An 18013-nucleotide genomic window follows, 5' to 3' on the forward strand; every position below is an offset into this window, starting at 1 on the left:
TTTTGATATGTGCAGATAAACGGGGGGGGGGGGGGGCGCGGTAAACTCCAGTCTTAACAGTCGTTATCTCTGGAGAGTGAGGTTGGGTGGAGGGGAAGCAGATTACCAGATTTTTAATTTAATTTAACTTTTTTATCCTCACCCAAGGACATTTTTTTCATTGCTTTTAGAGAGAGGAAAGGCGGGGAGAGAGAAACATTGATGTGAGAAAGAAGCATAGAGTCCCTTCCTTCTCGTATGTGTCCTGACTGGGGGGTCAAACTCGCAACCTGGGCATGCGCCCTGACTGGGAATTGAACCAGTGACCCTTTGGTCCATGGGACAACGTCCCTACCAAATTTGCCACGCTGGCCAGGGCTGATTATGAGATTTTAAAGAAATGTTTTCTTATATATTTTTTCAAGCATATATTACATTCACAACTAAACATTTTTTGGAAAAAAATGATTCACTAGACGGTGAGGATAGGAGTATTTTTTGACTGACCTTTATTTTACTTTTTTAAAAAAATGACTGTGAAAAGGTTATGTTCTCTAAATGATGTGTGCTTTCTCTTATTTTCCTAGTGACTCACTCAGATTCTCCTTGCAGGAACATGCTTACCCAGCCGATGAACTCATGCCTTTAACCTGCAGAGGTCGTGTCAGAGGCCAGGAGCCAAGTCGGGGTGATGTGGATGATGCCCTGGGCAAGTGAGTGTCAACACAGGGCTGGCGTGGCATTGCAAGGTCCCCAAGCCAAGGGAGGTTCTTAGAGGCAGGTGACAGTGTGTTCCTGGGGATTGCTTGAATTTCAAGGACTGCTTTAATATTCCATTAAGTTTCCTTATTCCCTGTGTTATCTTTTGTAAAAACATCGGTTTGGCTTTTTGATCAGTGGAAAGTTGAGTTGTTGAAGTAAGATGAATGTCACTTTTAACATGTATATAAAGCCTTCGACAAGTTATAAGGTTTGAGGCTTTAATATTTTTATTTGCTTTAAAAAGAGCTAATGAATATTTCTATTCATTTTGAGGGATGTGGAGCTGAAAATAAATGTAATGTTAAGGCTTTTCAGGTTCTTCCAGTGCTTTGCAGGCTCCATTGTGCTTTAGATGCATGGAGTACTAGTGAAGAGGAGGCGCCAGTCAGTAGGGTATAGATACGTCTGCCTGTACACTCATGGATAAACAACTCAGAATTCTGATGTTTTGTATCTCGTTACACTTGTTTCTTAGATTTTCCCTGACACTGATCGATTCTTTGGACACTCTTGTGGTAGGTTTCATTCTTCTTGAATGTACTTATTTTGTAAATTTCATGATATACACACAGTAAGTCTGAAATTGAAGTCTTCAGAATTTCAGAGGTACCGATCTTTGCTTCTAAATAAATCCTTCACACTATTGAATGAATAATGTCACATGAATGCCAAATGAAATTATGTAGAATCATGGAGATATTCAAATTACTTATAGTTATGTCAGCTTATATGATGACACCTTAATCAGGAAGGCTGTTGCTGCGGAATTTATACGGACTTTGAGATTGAGAAGGGAAAGCAGTCAATTTAAAATCGGGTTTCATATTATATTTTACTCGGGGCTTACCCTGAATTTTACTGGAGTATTATTCAGGTACGCTTATGGAATGTTTTCTAAGTAGAATTTTTAGTGAAAGTGTCAAATCAAGTGAAGAAAAGCACTACAAAATATTATCAAATGAAAAGATTAAATAGTCGAGGAAAGGAAAGCTACTTTTAATGGTTTATTTTCTTACTTTTCTTCTAGGTATTAAATAAAACTAAAGAATTTGAAGACGCAGTGAGGAAAGTTTTAAGAGATGTTAACTTGGATAATGATGTAGTGGTATCAGTCTTTGAAACAAACATCAGAGTTCTGGGGTAAGTATGAAGACGCTAAGGCTATGATTTTAGCAACAGAAAAGCTTAGGGCACAGTGTTTATTTCTTGATGCTAATGAATAAAGCAAGACATTTTTCATTTTTAAAAGATGAAAGTTGGGATTTTATGAAACAGAGGCTGTGGGGAGGACCCCGCATTAACTCAGGGTCAGGCAGCAGCAGCTTTGGAAAAAGTTGCAGACTCAGGTCAGAGGTCATCCCTTTGATTTTTGTATATTGTTAAGAAAGGACTGTGGGTTGAACATTTGCATATTAGCTACATTACAGGTTTTTCACTAGCAATATGGCTTGCTAACCTTTGCCAGCACCTCTTCAAGCCAAATGGAGGTAAATTTATAGGATTACCTTTCAGCTACACAGTTTGAAGTACTCTTGGAACATTTAAAAATGTAGAATTACAGGATTTATTAACTCAAATTTCAACATTATTAATTTTTATATTTAATAAGGCTACTCTTGTGTTATTGTAACGCATTTCCTTTTGTCAAAGTGAGTCTATTCAATTAAATTTAAGAAATAATTTTTTAAAATTAAAAAACTTTAAGAAATAGTTATGTAGCTTTTCAGAGTTTGTTACATTTAATGTTAGTAGGGGTTGTTATTTATTTTTTTAATGTTACTCTAAGAATTAAAACTTTCATGATGGTATAATTAAATAAGTGAAATTTAAATTTTGTTGAAATTAATTTTTTCAAATTTGTTAAAATAAGTGACTTTTTGATGTTCTTTTCTATAGGAAAACTTAAGATTTTTAGAATACCAAACCCTTTACAACAGGTAGAACATCTGTATTCTTTTTGATACTGGCCATGCAATACAAAGGTTCTCCATAAATGAGTGGCCAGAGTTAGGTAAAAAGCTAAGTTCTCCTGTGGTCTTTCCCTGGGTGTGCAAGGTTGTTGCCGACAGGACGCCTGCGTCCGTGCAGGTGGTCACTTGCAGGTGTCTGTACATGGGGACAACGTCTCATCTCTGTGATTGCAGGGGCCTTTTGGGGGGACACTCGCTGGCAATCATGCTGAAAGAGAAGGGCGAGTGCATGCAGTGGTACAATGACGAGCTCCTGCAAATGGCCAAGCAGTTGGGTTACAAACTCTTACCAGCTTTCAATACGACCAGTGGCCTTCCTTATCCGAGAGTAAGTAATTCTGAGAAATGTAGAAGCGTTTAAATGCTTCCTTTGCTATTTACAGTAAACACCAACAATGAATTTTTTTGATTGGAGCCACTGCTCACCTGCTCGAGGCTGGAGAAAAGCGCTCCATAGCTAGTGAACGAGTTTATATTGACGTTTCGACTAATTTGGATTTGAGTGGTGTGCGAATTTAGATGAGCGTTAAGCCTTTTATGTGTTACGCATGACACATTAGATCGAGCCGCCAAAGGAGGAAACTGCGCAGACTGCAGTTTGGCACAGAGCGGTGTGTGTAGAAGACACAGTCGAAGGGGTGAGAGCAGGCGCGGACTGTCCAGAGGAGAGGGCAGTGAGGGACACCGGATGGCAGGGAACGAGGAGGACAGGGAGCTGGGGGAAGGAGAGAGCAGAGACGGAGGAGGAAAACCACAAAGTAGTGCCTGGAGTCAGAAAATCGGAAACAGAAAGCTTCGATAGGAGATGTTGCAGAAAACATCAGCCGTAGGGGCAAGCGGAGCCGTGAAGAAGTGATGTGGCAGATTACAGGGGAAGGAAGCATTCACTCAGTGAAAGTGTAGGACTGTTTGTTTTGAGATTTCTTCTCCGTTGGTTAAAGATAGTTGGCAGCAGAATCATTTGAAGGAGTTTTTTGTGTTTTTCCTCCCAAGAAAAAAAGGTTATGTTTAAAGTGGAGGGAAAGAAGCCATTGATAGAAAGAACTCTCTCTCTTGTGATTTATTTCATTCTTTATTGACACTGTTACTATCTCTCTCTTATTCCAGACAGATACCTCAGCCATTACCAAGCTTATTTTTTCTAGTCTTGTTGCTACTACACAAGTTAAAACTGATATAATTTCATTCTGAAGCTATTGGAAATTCTTATCTTATTCTTTTCTCTCTGGTTTATGGTTCAGAGCCTTAAAAATTAATCTTACTAAAATGTTTTTATCAAAATGCCCTCAGAAATTTTACTGACTCCTCCTGTTGTACTAAGTGCCTTTTAACTTTCAGAATTCCTTGTGGTTTGGCAATCAGCTTCCTTTCTGATTTCTCTCCTCCCCAGAACTCCAGTGAGATGAGTATTCACTCCATTTCAAAACAAGCTATTAGTGTCCCTCAAGCCACCTAGGGTTTTATTTTTTTGATTTAGTTTTTTGTTTTTTTTTTTTTTCATTGCTCTGCCTTTAAGCGTCATCTCTATAGTCTGGAATAACTTCTCTACCAATATAAATCAAGTAAGACTCATCTGCTTCATCAGGATACTTCTGGCTGGAGATAACAGTGCTTTTCAAATTAGAGGACTCAGCCCATTGGTTTTACCCCTCCGTTTAGTGGATTGTAACCAACGCTGTTTTTTTCTGAAACAGACTAGTATTAAATCTCTTATTTAAATTTCTAGTTTTTGATATTTGAAATAGCCCTTTTTTATACACATCTTTTTACCTATTTCTTCCTTAGGATACAGTACTAGAAGAGGAAATAGAGTCACAGAAGTAGGGAATGCCTTTTAGGTCCTTACTGCCCCATTGTTCTCCCGAAAGTTTCTATGCTGAGAGTTCCCAAGTGTTGTATACGAAGCACGTGTCATTGTACTGTTGCCATTATAGTGTGTTACCCTTCTTTTGTCCGTTTGACAAGGAAAAGACGGAATCATTTTTGGCAGTACCGAAGCCGACATAGTGACCCACGTCTCACCCACATGTCACTTTCGTCGTTCTTGGCCGATGTGTCTGGTCTCCTTGCTCAGACACCCCTGGAGTCCTTTGACTGACACTGTTAAGGTCGTAGGCAAACCCAGCAGCTGATTTCTGCAGATCAGTAGAAAGTTATTGGAGCTTCTCTTCATAAGACCTTGAATAATAACTGATTTGGAAACATACTCATGATGTTTAACATTTGATTATTTTTGTTTTTATGCAAAATCCTTGGCATATGCTTGGTTTTTGGTTATTTATTTGGACTACAGAAAAACATTCTATTTTTAATCAGTTTCTGGTCAGTTTAGTTTGGTTAATGAAGGTTTATACTGTGGTATTATAAAAAGGCAGTATGACTGCCTTTGAATTATAAAACAAAATAGTCCTTTGAAAATAATTTTTTTTGTGTTATTGTTTGTCCGTTAGCAAGGCAATATACTTTATATTTTAAAACTTTTTAAACCTGAAAACAAAATGTCAATTTCTTTTTAAATACATACCATAACTTAATCAGTGTTTTCTCTGTGAAGAACTACTTAATATAGTAGTGGTTTTTCACAAATTCTCAATTGAACCTAATTTCTTCTAGGGTCCATCTATCTAGTTGCCTATTCTTGTGCTAAATAGTTCAAACTGTCCTGCAAACAGCGTTGTTACAGAAGTTATTTTCTCTGTGTCATTTTATAATGATACTGAATTTCAAACTCATTGAAGAAGGAACTCAGTGAAAGCTTACTTGTGTGCATAGAATGTACTTCCCTAGATAATAATTGGAAAGTCACAAAGATCATCAGATTGAATTTACGTATTCAGTTACTTTGTGAATTACTTTCATGTTTTGATAAGAAGTCTTTTTTTAAAGTTTTGGTTTGTTTGTTTTAAAGATTTTATTTACTTTTAGAGGAGAAGGGAAGGAGAAAGGGAGAGAAACGGCAACATGCCAGAGATACATCGACCCGTTGCCTCTCGCACGCCCCCTACTGGGGACCTGGCCTATCACCCAGGCAGGTGCCCTGGCTGGGGAACCAACTGGTGGCCTTTCCTTCCCAGGCCGGCACTTCCTCCACTGAGCCACACCAGCCAGGGCTGATAAGAAGTCCTCATTGAAAAGTATTCTTATCCAGGAGTCATTATGTCTTTAATTGCTAATAACGGTCATCTGATTTTATTTAGATTAATTTAAAGTTTGGTGTCAGGAAACCGGAAGCTCGGACAGGAACTGAGACGGATACCTGTACCGCGTGTGCGGGTACCTTGATCCTGGAGTTTGCTGCCTTAAGTCGATTCACGGGGGCAACGATATTCGAGGTTTGCTTTTCAGTCTTTGATCTCCTGGGTATTGGGCGTAACTAACTTTGTGTCTTTTTTGCGTGGGCCAGTTATTGGGATGATCAGTCAGGATCACTGTTATTTTAGTGAACTGTTGTGTAAATCCCATCACAGTTCTTGTCGGAAACACAGAAGTCATTGTGAGGGAAATACTTTAACTACAACTTCGCATTTTTTCACAAACTGTAACATTTAGGTTTACTCTCAGGTATTTTTAGCCATGTTACTATGAGTTTGATGCCACAAATGTCTTACATGAAATACAACGTGTCCATGTTTTTTGTTTGTCAGACTTTGAGGTGTTCTAACCAGTTTCTGAAAACTTCGCTAATCTAGAACATGATGAAATTTTTGCACTTAAGTCTCGATTGAGAGTCTTGTCTTTGATTACTTCAAGGGAAATGTTATTCATCACCCAAAAGACTTAACATCCCTCACGTAGTTTGTTGTGAACCAGCAATGTCTCACACTTTAAAAAATTTTTATCTAATTGTCTAAGCTTGGCATTGGAGAGCAATATTAGCACAAAACACCCTCTTTTTTAATACATGCGGCAGGAGGCTTTTTAAAAATTCATCAGATGGTGCATGTGGAACAAGCAGAAAGAGGGAAATGTATTAGAGATGTTGGATCTGAGTGTAAACAAAACAAGTCAAATTGTGTGTGTGTGTGTGTGTGTGCGCTGAAGTGTCTCAGGGACAGGTTTGTCGTGTTCGGTTTAGTTTTTGTTCTGTATCTGGCTAACTTCTGAAAGATGCGTGTGCACACTAATGTGAACCGCAGACTCTGAGATTCGTGCGAGGAAGGTGAGGCTCAGAGGGTGAGATGCACCACGAACGGAGTGGAGTTAGAACGCTTGCCTTTCTGAAGTCCAGGCCCATCCTCCTTCCACTAGGCTGTGTTGTATTTCGTGATTTTTTGAACTTCTTGAATGGTCAGTAATTTATTATAAGCAACCTAATGCAGTGGACAGAGCCCAGTCTAACACGGGGTTGGCAAACTTCAGCCACACTCCGCCAGGGCCTGTTTCTGTGAATGAAATTGCATCAGAGCACAGCCGTGCTTGTTTGTCTACTTCTGCCTGTGGCTGCGTTTGTGCTGCAGGGACACGCTGAAAAATTGTGACCGTGCCTAAAGACTCACTCCCGGGTCCTTGTCAGAAAGAGTTGCTAATCCATAAAGAGACCGCATTTAGTCGTCCTGTAATTTAGTTTTGGGTTAAACCTTTGATTTTACTAGGACTGTCTTCTTAGCTGTAGGACAGGATAGGGAAATATAATCTTGATGAAACTTTCCAGGCCTGAAGCTATAGCATCTAATTAAAGTTGTAATCTGCCTTGTTTTAAAAATCAGCATAAAGAGTTTGAATCAAGAATTAAATATCTGCAAAGCGACACATTGGTTTATGATTTCTTTCTTTTTTGGAACCTCTGCAATGCTGAGTAGATTTATGCTCTTAAATTAATTTTAACTTAGAAACTATCCAGTACATGTCGAAAACCAGGAATCCAATCAGGAATTTAGCGTCCAATGGGTAAAGATAAATGAAAAAAAGAAAAGAAACTGTTACCATAAGGTTAAAAGTTTGGTTGGCAAAGGAATACTAGTTGATTTACTGACTCTTCTCTAACAAAGGAGAGTTGTACAAAAAGTGGGATCTTTGCCCTGTCTGGTGTGGCTCGGTAGATTGGGTGCCAGCCTGTGAACCGAAAGGTCACTGGTTCGAGCCCCAGTCAGGGCACATACGTGGGTTGCAGGCCAGTTCCCCAGTTAGGGGTGTGTGAGGAGCAACAGATCGATATACCTCTCGCACATTGCTGTTTCTCTTTCTCTCTCGTTTTCCCTTCCTTCCTCTCTCTCATAAAAAAAAAAAAAGTGAGATTTTTAAAAAAGATTTTATTTATTTCCTGAGAAAGGGGAAGGGAGGGAGAAGGAGAAGAGAAACATCAATGTGTGGTTGCCTCTTGTGCGCCCCCAACTGGGGACCTAGCCTGCAACCCAGGCATGTGCCCTGACTGGAATTGAACCATCAATCCTTTGGTTTGCAGGCCAGCACTCAATCCACTGAGCCACACCGGCCAGGGCAAAAATGGGATCTTAAATGACTGTTTGTGTTTCAAAGATGGTGTACAAACTTTCAAAGCTCCTCCTATTTTCTAAATAAGAATATCTGAGGAGATTCTCACTTTGCATCTAAATGACAAATTATTTTATCAAGTGCATTTAATTATGCCAGCAATGAACAAAATTTAATAATATGTGTGTGTGAATGTGAACTTGTACTACAAGAGTAGATGAATCCGGGTGGCTTCAAACTGAGATCATGGCCACTTAGTAGCATTTTCAGAGTCATTCCTTTCAACTAGATTTGATCGGCTGAAAAAGAGCCAAGACTTGACTTGTGAGGAAATGCAACATATATATTAATGGTTATCTTAGAAATTTTCGTTATTCCTTAAAATATTCTATGGGCCTTTGATTTTTGTTTCTTTGTTTCCTGTTTGCCAGAGACACGAAGTTATTAAAGTATGCTTTTCCTTTTTTTAATTATAGGAATATGCAAGAAAAGCTCTTGATTTTCTCTGGGAAAAAAGACAGCGAAGTAGTAATTTAGTGGGTGTGACTATAAATATTCACACTGGAGACTGGGTACGAAAAGGTATGTAAGTTGGGCTTTTTAAATCAGGCCTTCACATCCTCAGAATGGTTGGGATTCTCATTTGTTAAAGCAGCCTGTGGGACAGTGTAAAGCAGTATTTCTCACAAGATTGCCGGAATTGTAACTAATTTAGCCTGATTTTTTTTCCTTGGTGTGCCAAACAATAGCACGCTTTTTCTAGACAACTTGTTGTGCTACGTCATAGCTTACTGGGTATAGCATTGTAGAAAGAGGGCGTAGATGGGACAGTGGAACTGATTTCTTCAAGGGCCTCCCTCAGCCATCTCACACGAAGGTGTGAGTGGAACTCTGTAGTCAGCGGTGTTATTACCAGTTCTTATTGAATGAATTCAAATCGTGCAACAAAACATGTAACAATGTTATATGAACAAACAGGATACAGGATTGTATAAAGAATATGATTTCATCTTTATAAGACACCTTATAAAACAAGCAGAGATGAATGGAAATATACTAGATATTCCTGATGCCATTATCTTGCTCACATAATTTTCTATTTCCCAAAAGGCTTATGTTGTTACATATAAATAAAAAAGAACTGCCTGCTATTAAATTAATTAAAAATATAATTATTAATTTGAACATATGAAAATTGTTGTCTCTATTTGATATTGTATAAAATTTTTCTAAGTTTTATCTAAATGGCTTCTGAAACAAATCTGAATCCTGGCTTCAGAATTCTACAATTTTTCTTTCTTTCTTTCTCTTTTTTTTAAACTTGCTTTGGAACTCAGGTGCAAATTAACTAATCATAATTAAAGCAATTATAATTGTTGGCTTACGACACTCTATCATTGGCCCATGCACGGCCCATTTTACTTGGTCATTTTTCATAGGTAACAAGCGCCCACAAATGGACCATCTATTACAGAAGCAACTGCTTGAAAGCCTGTTACTTCTGCATGTGGTCCTTGACTCTCCCTGCCCCTGCGATTCCATTGGGGCTGCCTTATCCCATCTTCAATTTCAGTGTGTCCCGTCTTTTCTGTTTCTCTCTGATGTGTTTGTTTTTAACTGAGCCCTGTGTTTGCCTCCTGGTGGGGCAGGAACTTCAGCACGCTCCCCTGTCCCTCCGTCCCCCAACCCCACTCCAGTCCTCCCCCCCTTCACATTGGTTTATATGGCGATTGCGTTCTGTTCACTCTGAATACGCTTTCTCTTTTTCCTTTTGGTCTTTCTCCCTCTTTCTTTAAAGATAACAAACTTTATTAAGGTGTTTGGTCATTTGTACTTTGTATATTACTTGCAACATCTCTTACATTTGTCTCTTCTCATTTAAGTGTTTATCCCCAACTTTTTTCAGTAGCTTTTAAGTTTCTGAGGCCTTACATGCCAGACAGCAATTTTATTATGCTTTCATGTTTGAGCGACTGCTTGGCTGGATATAGTTTTAAGTTCTTTTCTTTCACATTCTTGAAAATACAATCTATTGTCTTCTTACATCCTATTAAAAATGTGATATTTATTCTGATTTCTATGCCCTTGTATATGATCTACTCTTTCTCTCTGGAAAATTAAGAGTATCAAAGCCAAAGAAAAAATTCTAAAAATGTCATTATAATTTTACATGTAGACCTTTGTTTCTCTGTCCTTTTGGTATTCTCTGAACCCTTTCTATTTAAAATCTTTGTAATTGCTAAGAAGTTGGCCCTTATTTTTTAGATATTTTATCCTGTTCATTTTTATTTATCTCTTTTTGTAGTTCCTGTTATGTAAATCACTTCTCTTTCTATCCTCCCTGTATCTTAACATCCATATTGTTTTTTCCTGCCCTGTTTTTCTTCCGGAAGAAGACTGCTGTGGTCTTCCAGTTTGCTAGCGTGTCCCTCAGCTTTCGCTCCCATCTGTGATGTTATTTTAACTCTTATGTTTCTTATTCCATGTATTTCTGCTCAATTAAAATTGTTTTTTTCTTATTTTGTATTGCTAATATCTTTCCTGTCACTTTAATATGTCCATTAGAACAATTTAAATTTTTTGGCATGCCTGTGCTTTTTCTTCTGATAAACTCTTATTCTAGTATTTTCTTTTTCTTTTTAAAAAGTCACGCTTCTTAAATGTTTTGGGCTAATAAGTTCATGTTTCCTTGTCACTTATTTTGTGGCAAAGTCATATTCCAATTCCTCTCCAGCCCAGTGATTTTAGAAATGAATTCTCAGAAGTTTTAAAAAACATCAGTGCCTGGAACCCTGGAGATTCTGATTTGGTGGCCCTGGAATGTGCCCTGGGTATAGGGATTTTTAAGATTGTTACTGTAATTATAATTTAGATTGTAGTTCAGCAGCCTTAGGAGTCTGGAGGGGAGATGGTGGGGAAGAGAAGGTCTAAAGTCGGTTCCGACTTCACTTGTTCAGTTTCTCATGCAGGGCTTCTGCGCTGTGCTGATCTGACTCCTGAGAACACCGGGAGTGTAGATGTGAGTCGCAGCAGGCGTGGCAGGAGACCCCGGGTCTCAGGCCATGGGGAGAGAGAGGCAAGAGCTAATAAGCTCCAGCAGTGTCCCTCCTATTTGAGCCTTCATAGCCATGCCTGGCTGCCTCTGCTCCAGGCCAAAGCAGCCCTCTTTCCTCTGACCTCACCCCCCACCACCAGGTTTCTTAATTTCCTTGTTAGTTTCTCTCTTTGAACCTCTGTGATGATCTTGGAGGAAGAAGCCAACAATCAGTGCTAATTTTAGCAATTAGAACCGACAACTCCAAATAGTAGCACTCTTGTTTTCATACCTGTTACAACTTTAAAGATTGATGTCTTCCTGATTAAGGGTCTCATAAAAAAAATACATAATTTAGTGCTTCCTCTTTGGAATTCCTCACTGAGAAAATGATCTTAAAAAATTCTTAAAGCTACTATTTCCTGCTTTTAAATAAGACCTTTGTAAGCAATTTTGGCAAGTAGCATTTTTAAATATATGAACTATTAGCCAAGGAACTATTATTCATATAGTAGGGTTAATACTTACGTAAGTGTGTAATTTTTACTTTAAACAGTTTCATGTTTAGACTAATTTTTCATTCTTAGTGTACTAGTACCCTCATTTGTGCTCTCTAAAAGAATTTTTGACTAGTTTAATAGACTCACATTTATATGCATTTTTCCATAGATAGTGGAGTTGGAGCAGGCATTGATTCCTATTACGAATATCTATTGAAAGCCTATGTCTTGCTTGGAGATGACAGTTTTCTGGAAAGATTTAATACAGTAAGTTGATCCAGTTTTGTATTAACTCTAGAGTCAACTTAATTTGAGTACCAGATTTCGATAGAAACCCAATTATCTGAGGGACATTCTGAAAATAATTATTTTTAAATGTGTAGCAGTTTTTCTTGGTTAGTATTTCCTGGTAATATTGGACAGGGACAGGGCAAAAGCCACATACATTCCAAAAATGAGTGTACAAAATAGTTGTATTTTCATCTCTTATCAGGAGGTTTCAAGGAGTTTCCTTTTGGTCTTTCTCCCTCTTCCTTTAAAGGGAAGAGGGAGAAAGATCTGCCAGTAAGTAATATGTAGATCTGAGTTTTACCTGATATTTCATACAAGGAAGAGGATTTATTAGAATTAATTACTACTTAGCTTTTGCCTTTGGATTCTTTTTTTTTAATTTTGGAAGTTTGGCATGGTCCTTGATCACATCAAATATGTAGGACTGTGGAAAGTTGGAGAATCTGCTGGGTATTCATTTCACAAGAGGTCTGTAAATCTGAAGTCTGAATCGGAGCCACAGGCGTATTTTTAGGGGAATGGGGGAGTAGTATTGAACCCGATTGGATCACCTTTGTCTGTAATTGAAGGAAACTGAGATCAATGCAGCAAACTCATCAGCTGTATCACTGTCCTTTTTGAAATAATTTACCATTTCTTTGCGCACCCATCAGTTCTCCCACGTTACTATGAGACAGTATGATATAGTGGTTAAAGGTATAGCACTTTTCCTGCCTGGGTTTCAATCCTGGTTGTGCCACCGGTTTTGTGACTTTGGTCAAATAACTTACACTGTTTGCCTCTGTTTCTCCTCCACAAAATGTGAGTTCTAGTACTATGTATTTTTAGAGTTTGGGGAGGATTAAATGAGTTAATGCGTATGCAATGATTAAATAGTGGATGAGTTAGGAACAAAGAACTAGTAAGAGTACTAATAAGTCATCGGTTGGATTATAACAAGATTTTCTTCAGGTTAATGAGGACAGATATTTTTTTGGCTCATTATCATTCATGGACTCAAACAGCCCAGCTTACTACAGCTGGGGAATAACTAGGAGAAGAAGATAAAAGAAGGGGGAAAAAAGAGTTTTTAGGAGCCTAACTGGCAGACCTAGCAGACCATAAGAGTAGCGGTGGAAATTAGATGCGGTAGTTTTGGTGATAGTGAGCACCAGAATATTGTTAGCCAAGGAGGGTCCAAGATTCCTAGACGCAGGAGAAAACGGAACTAATTCTGTTAATCTAGAAGCCTGTAACTACATTTCAAGAGGATGTAAGAGCATCCTTGGGCCACAAGGGTACACTCACCGTGTGCTAATCCCACAGGATAGCCGCATTCAGGTCTGCTCCCCCAGAGGGTCCCATATCAGTTGCAGTCTTTCATATTCTGCCTCAGAGTTAAAGGACCCAGGGGGTATATACCGTATGTTTTAGAAAGATTTCTGCCTAAAATAATTTAAATATTCACATAATAAGGGTGGTGTAAATTTATTCATAGTGTATGAATTCAGGTTTAATATCTTTACAGTGCTGTTCAATGAAATCCCGTGTTTAGAATAGCTCATCTCCTTTCGTCCCCTTTGCTGAACACACATTGCGATCTTGCAGCACTACGATGCCATTATGCGGTACATCAGCCAGCCGCCGCTTCTCCTCGACGTGCACATCCACAAGCCGATGCTGAATGCTCGGACCTGGATGGATGCTCTGCTTGCCTTTTTTCCAGGCCTGCAGGTAAGAAACCCAAAAACTCTGTCGTCCTGATATTGAAGTAAAATAGTTATAACTAAGTGCCTTTGTGGTCTCTGAAATTGAATTACCAACAGAGTCGCATTTTAAAAGTATATTAAGCTATATTTCCTTGTTTATAAAATGATTACAGATTAAAAAGTCAGGTAACATTGTTGTTATGTTGACTTCTAGGTCTTAAAGGGGGATATTAGACCTGCTATTGAAACTCATGAAATGTTGTATCAGGTGATTAAAAAACACAATTTTCTACCAGAGGTAAGTAAATTCTCTTTGGAATTCTAATTTACACATAGAGTAAATTGCTAATTTAAAGGTAGAAAATGCCCATTTTTTTCTGTTTATTTTTTCTGCATTAAATAGTTTATTTATTTTGGGTTTACAGAGCATTGCATATGTTTTTTCTTCATGTATTCAGAAAAGTCTAGTTTATGGTAATTCTGAGACTTATTTTATGTAAAAAAAAATCGTGAATTAGTTTCTCAACCTTTGCTCATCCATAGCATTCCTTGTTATTTCATTCTAACTTTTACATATACCCACCAGGGAGACCTTTTTACTTTTTATTTTCTAAAGCTTATTTTATAGAAATGATGTACATTGAATATACTCTTGCTGGTCACACATGTTCCCTGGAAATATGGGGAATGTAGCCCTTCCTCATGCTGATTACTCGTCCTGGTTTTTATACATTGTATCAGTAATAGATACTCTTGCTAGCTTCATATGGCACGGTTTTAATAACATGCTTTTTGGCTCTCCAGAAATGTACCATTACAAATCTCCAAATTCATATATGGCCTTCTTCTGTCCCTGCTTGTTCCCTGTCCTCTGTGAGAGACCCAAGCATTCCACCCAGTGCTTAGGAATGCTTCCCCGAGGGTTTGCTTTAGAAAGTAGCATTTTATTAGTCTTCACGTGGGTAGGACTGAGCATTGTAGAAGATTCATATTCCCTCAGAATAAACTAAATACATGTTATCACAGCCGAAATTCTATTTGGTTCTCATTAGGGTTTTTGTTTGCCTTTACATCAGTTGGCTCTGTTACTGAATACATTTCAAGCGAGACGAGTTTTATTTTTAAATAATGCCTGCCTTACTCCACAGAGAATTTGAGGTTGTTCTAAGAGAAAGCATAAGCAAAAATAGACATACGAGAACTAGGGTCTTCATTAAGAGAAGAAGTGGAGGCAGGGAAAAAGAAGATGACACTGTTGTGTGGGACCTTCGGGACCCATGTGGTGTCACTGCTCCGTTTCACAGTTTTTTCTAAGCTTCCGAGCAGCCACAGTGACTGCTTACATTTCGTTTAATTGGCACCAATAGGGGCCTTAGCAAAAATGAATTGTGGTTCTTAAGCAATGAAAATTTTTAATGTATAGATGAAAATTTTTATCAGTATTCTAATTATTTTTACTTATTTATGATCTGATTTATGTACTACTATGTATTCTAGGACTAGTTTATTATTTTTTAATCCCTTTTTTTCCTATTTGAATAATTTTTTCTCTAGGCATTTACCACAGATTTCAGGGTACATTGGGCTCAACATCCTCTAAGACCAGAATTTGCAGAAAGTACCTACTTCTTGTATAAAGTAAGCTAATTTGCCTTCCTTTCTTCCTGTTTAGTCTCCCCACCCCCCATTGTCTGCTGTAAGAGTAACTGGGCTTTCAAAGACCCTGTCCAGGGTTGTACTGGTTGGGGGTATCAGGGCTCTCGCTCATCCAGCTCGTAGAGTCATTGGTTGGGAGATGCAAGAACTGACACCTGAGTTTTATGCCTTTTCGTGATAGCCATGTAATCATTTCTTTAAAGTGAAATTTTATATTCTCAAGCTGCTTTCTAAAGCGTGTCTCTTGCCTTCCTTTAATCAGAAAACCTTTTGGGCATTAGAAACTTCTTGTAAAGGTTAAGATGTACAATTGGATGGCTTCCCGTGGTGTGTTTAAGTAATTCTACAAAGCAGATTCCATGGCTTATTTTCAGAGCTAGGTTCTATGTAACTTGTGTTCCTGTGCCTGATTCAATGCCTGGCACCTAGTAGGTACTCAATAAATATTTGGTAAATGAATGTATGGTAATATATAAGCTATATATATTCTCCTTTTTAATAGGCTACAGGAGACCCTTACTACCTTGAAGTAGGGAAAACACTTATTGAAAATTTAAATAAATATGCTAGAGTGCCTTGCGGATTTGCTGCCATGAAGGATGTTCGTACTGGAAGTCATGAGGACAGGTAAAACATTCCCCAAAATACGGCTGTTAGAGTTTAGACACGCTTAACCTTTTGCAAAGGCTGTGTAAAGATGCAAACTATAGTTTGTTTGTTTTATATTTAACTCTCTCGAATAGGCTCATTTTAAATTGTTTGAAAAGTTTATTTTTATCATAGCACCTGGCATATAGAAGATGCTCAAATGATTTTTAAAAAGATGAACAATGATGATATTTGTTACATATCAGAACCTTGGTATTAGGCGTATTAGGAATATTGAGGTTTTATTTTTCCTTTGCTAATAGTTTTTGTATATTATATAAAATGTTAGAAATTATCAGGGTGCTGATGAATAATCTGGATTATGGTTTGTGTTCGGTCAAGAATTCCTCAAAAACTGTATCGTGGTCAGTGCGTGTATTATTCTGTTGCAGATTTGGAGGCTGGGAAAGGTTGTGGGCGGTTTCTGTTTCATTGGGCGCTGGATAGATGTAGATGGCGTGAATCACTCAAGGTACAGACAGCGCGCTTTGGTGAAGGTGATATTCAGGAGCACTTCAGTTACTCCGAGATCCCTTGTCTGGTTATTTTAACTGTCCAGAACATAACAACATACTTCTAAAAGAATAGTAAAGCTCCTTTGTTCATTTGGTTAGCAAACATTCATTCCACAAATATTTACCAAGGCGTCTTACATACCAGAGTTACAGTATTTTTGAGGATTAATGATGTGGAAACATGTCTTTTGTGTCCTTGAATTGCTGAGCACAGGCCGATAAATGGGCTTTCAAACACTGTGTAAGTGTTGTGAAACATATTAAAGGGACAGGAAATGCAGATTGAGATGTGGGAGTCACTGAGAGGTTTCTGGAAGGTCCTGTGGCCTTCATCTACTCGGGGTTGTCCCTTGGCCCCTCCCTCGGAGTATTTAGGTAGCAGTTATTAGTCCTGGCACCCCCTTCCCTGACCACAGCTGAGGCATGAGAAAGGACAGGTTTCTGAGAGCAGGCACACGGATAGCAAACAGCCGGTGATGAAAGCAGACAGCCTGTGTGTTCCTCCTGCGTCCTGCATTCTGGGCACTCTTCTAACGGAGCACTTTGGATGTTTACAACCTTCTGATGCGGGATTTCTATTATAATCTTCCTTTTCCACACGAGGAGACCAAGGCACAGAGAGGTTAGGGAACTTGCCCAAGGTCACACAGTTAGGAAGGTTAAGTCATTCTAATCAAGGCAGATTAATCACTTACTGTATGCCAGGCACTGTACTTAAACTTGAGGATGGAAAGATAAATTAGAATCAGTCCCAGTCCTCTCATGACTTGTGGTCAGTGAAGAAAATAGGTGTGTAAAGAATTAAATACAAATTACAACCATGTGATAGGTACTACAGTAGAAGGAGGAGTAGTAGGATGAGGTATTACAGAGGAAGACATGATTTACTATTTAACAGGTTCCAGTTTTCTAAATTTAATATCTCCCCCCCCCCCCCCCCCCGCACTGAATATTCCTTCTATGACATTATTTTGGGACCTCTTACCCTGGTGCCTTCACTCCATCCTGATTGTATCCTGGTCTCCACAGCGTCTCCTAAAATAGCATGTCCAGAATTCACCATGCTCAGGGCGTGCCTGGCACATCTGCGCCATTGCCTTCTAGATTCGGGCCTGAGGTTGCTAATTTTCAGAGGGGCTGATGGGCTTACACTCTGTGCAGCTGAGGACCGCTGTGTCATCGAGTCACTCGTGGCAGCACGCACCCCTCCGGTGCACTGGGCCCAGGCAAAGGCTGAGAGCCACTGGTCTTCGTCATATTGTGCTACTGGACGTGCATCAGATTTTTCAGCAGCTTCGTTATGTCCAACTCACACTGAACTTCTGGCCAGTTGACCTCAGATACTTTATTATGGCCTGGTGACAAAGGGGTGTCACCTGCTCCTGTGGTGGGGACCCTGCTCCTGTGCAACTGGCTTTTTTTTAGTGTAAACTTAGAACTTTATACTTATCCCAGCAAAATTTCATGGTTTTTTGTTACTGTCTTTTTTCAGTGTTTTTAGACCAAAAAGAGAGCTTGATTCTTCTCTCAGTCATCTAAT

At 38.8% G+C, this 18013-nt stretch overlaps 1 protein-coding gene across 5 annotated transcripts in view; it reads left to right on the top strand.

Moving 5' to 3' along the window:
* Positions 1 to 18013, top strand: part of EDEM3 (ER degradation enhancing alpha-mannosidase like protein 3) — a 53425-nt gene that overhangs the window by 14394 nt on the left and 21018 nt on the right. For 4 of the 5 annotated variants that reach the window (XM_024552675.3, XM_024552692.3, XM_024552682.3 and 1 more), the window contains exons 3-13: positions 592 to 692; positions 1217 to 1256; positions 1769 to 1881; positions 2886 to 3039; positions 5909 to 6043; positions 8618 to 8723; positions 11845 to 11942; positions 13554 to 13679; positions 13869 to 13952; positions 15209 to 15292; positions 15813 to 15937. In XM_024552675.3, coding sequence (XP_024408443.2) covers positions 592 to 692; positions 1217 to 1256; positions 1769 to 1881; positions 2886 to 3039; positions 5909 to 6043; positions 8618 to 8723; positions 11845 to 11942; positions 13554 to 13679; positions 13869 to 13952; positions 15209 to 15292; positions 15813 to 15937 — 1166 coding nt within the window. Of the gene's footprint in view, positions 1 to 566; positions 693 to 1216; positions 1257 to 1768; positions 1882 to 2885; positions 3040 to 5908; positions 6044 to 8617; positions 8724 to 11844; positions 11943 to 13553; positions 13680 to 13868; positions 13953 to 15208; positions 15293 to 15812; positions 15938 to 18013 lie in introns of all 5 variants that reach the window. The other variant, XM_045188890.2, reaches the window with a different exon arrangement.

This window comes from Desmodus rotundus, chromosome 12 (assembly GCF_022682495.2).
Source record: "Desmodus rotundus isolate HL8 chromosome 12, HLdesRot8A.1, whole genome shotgun sequence".
NCBI classification, from domain to species: domain Eukaryota; kingdom Metazoa; phylum Chordata; class Mammalia; order Chiroptera; family Phyllostomidae; genus Desmodus; species Desmodus rotundus.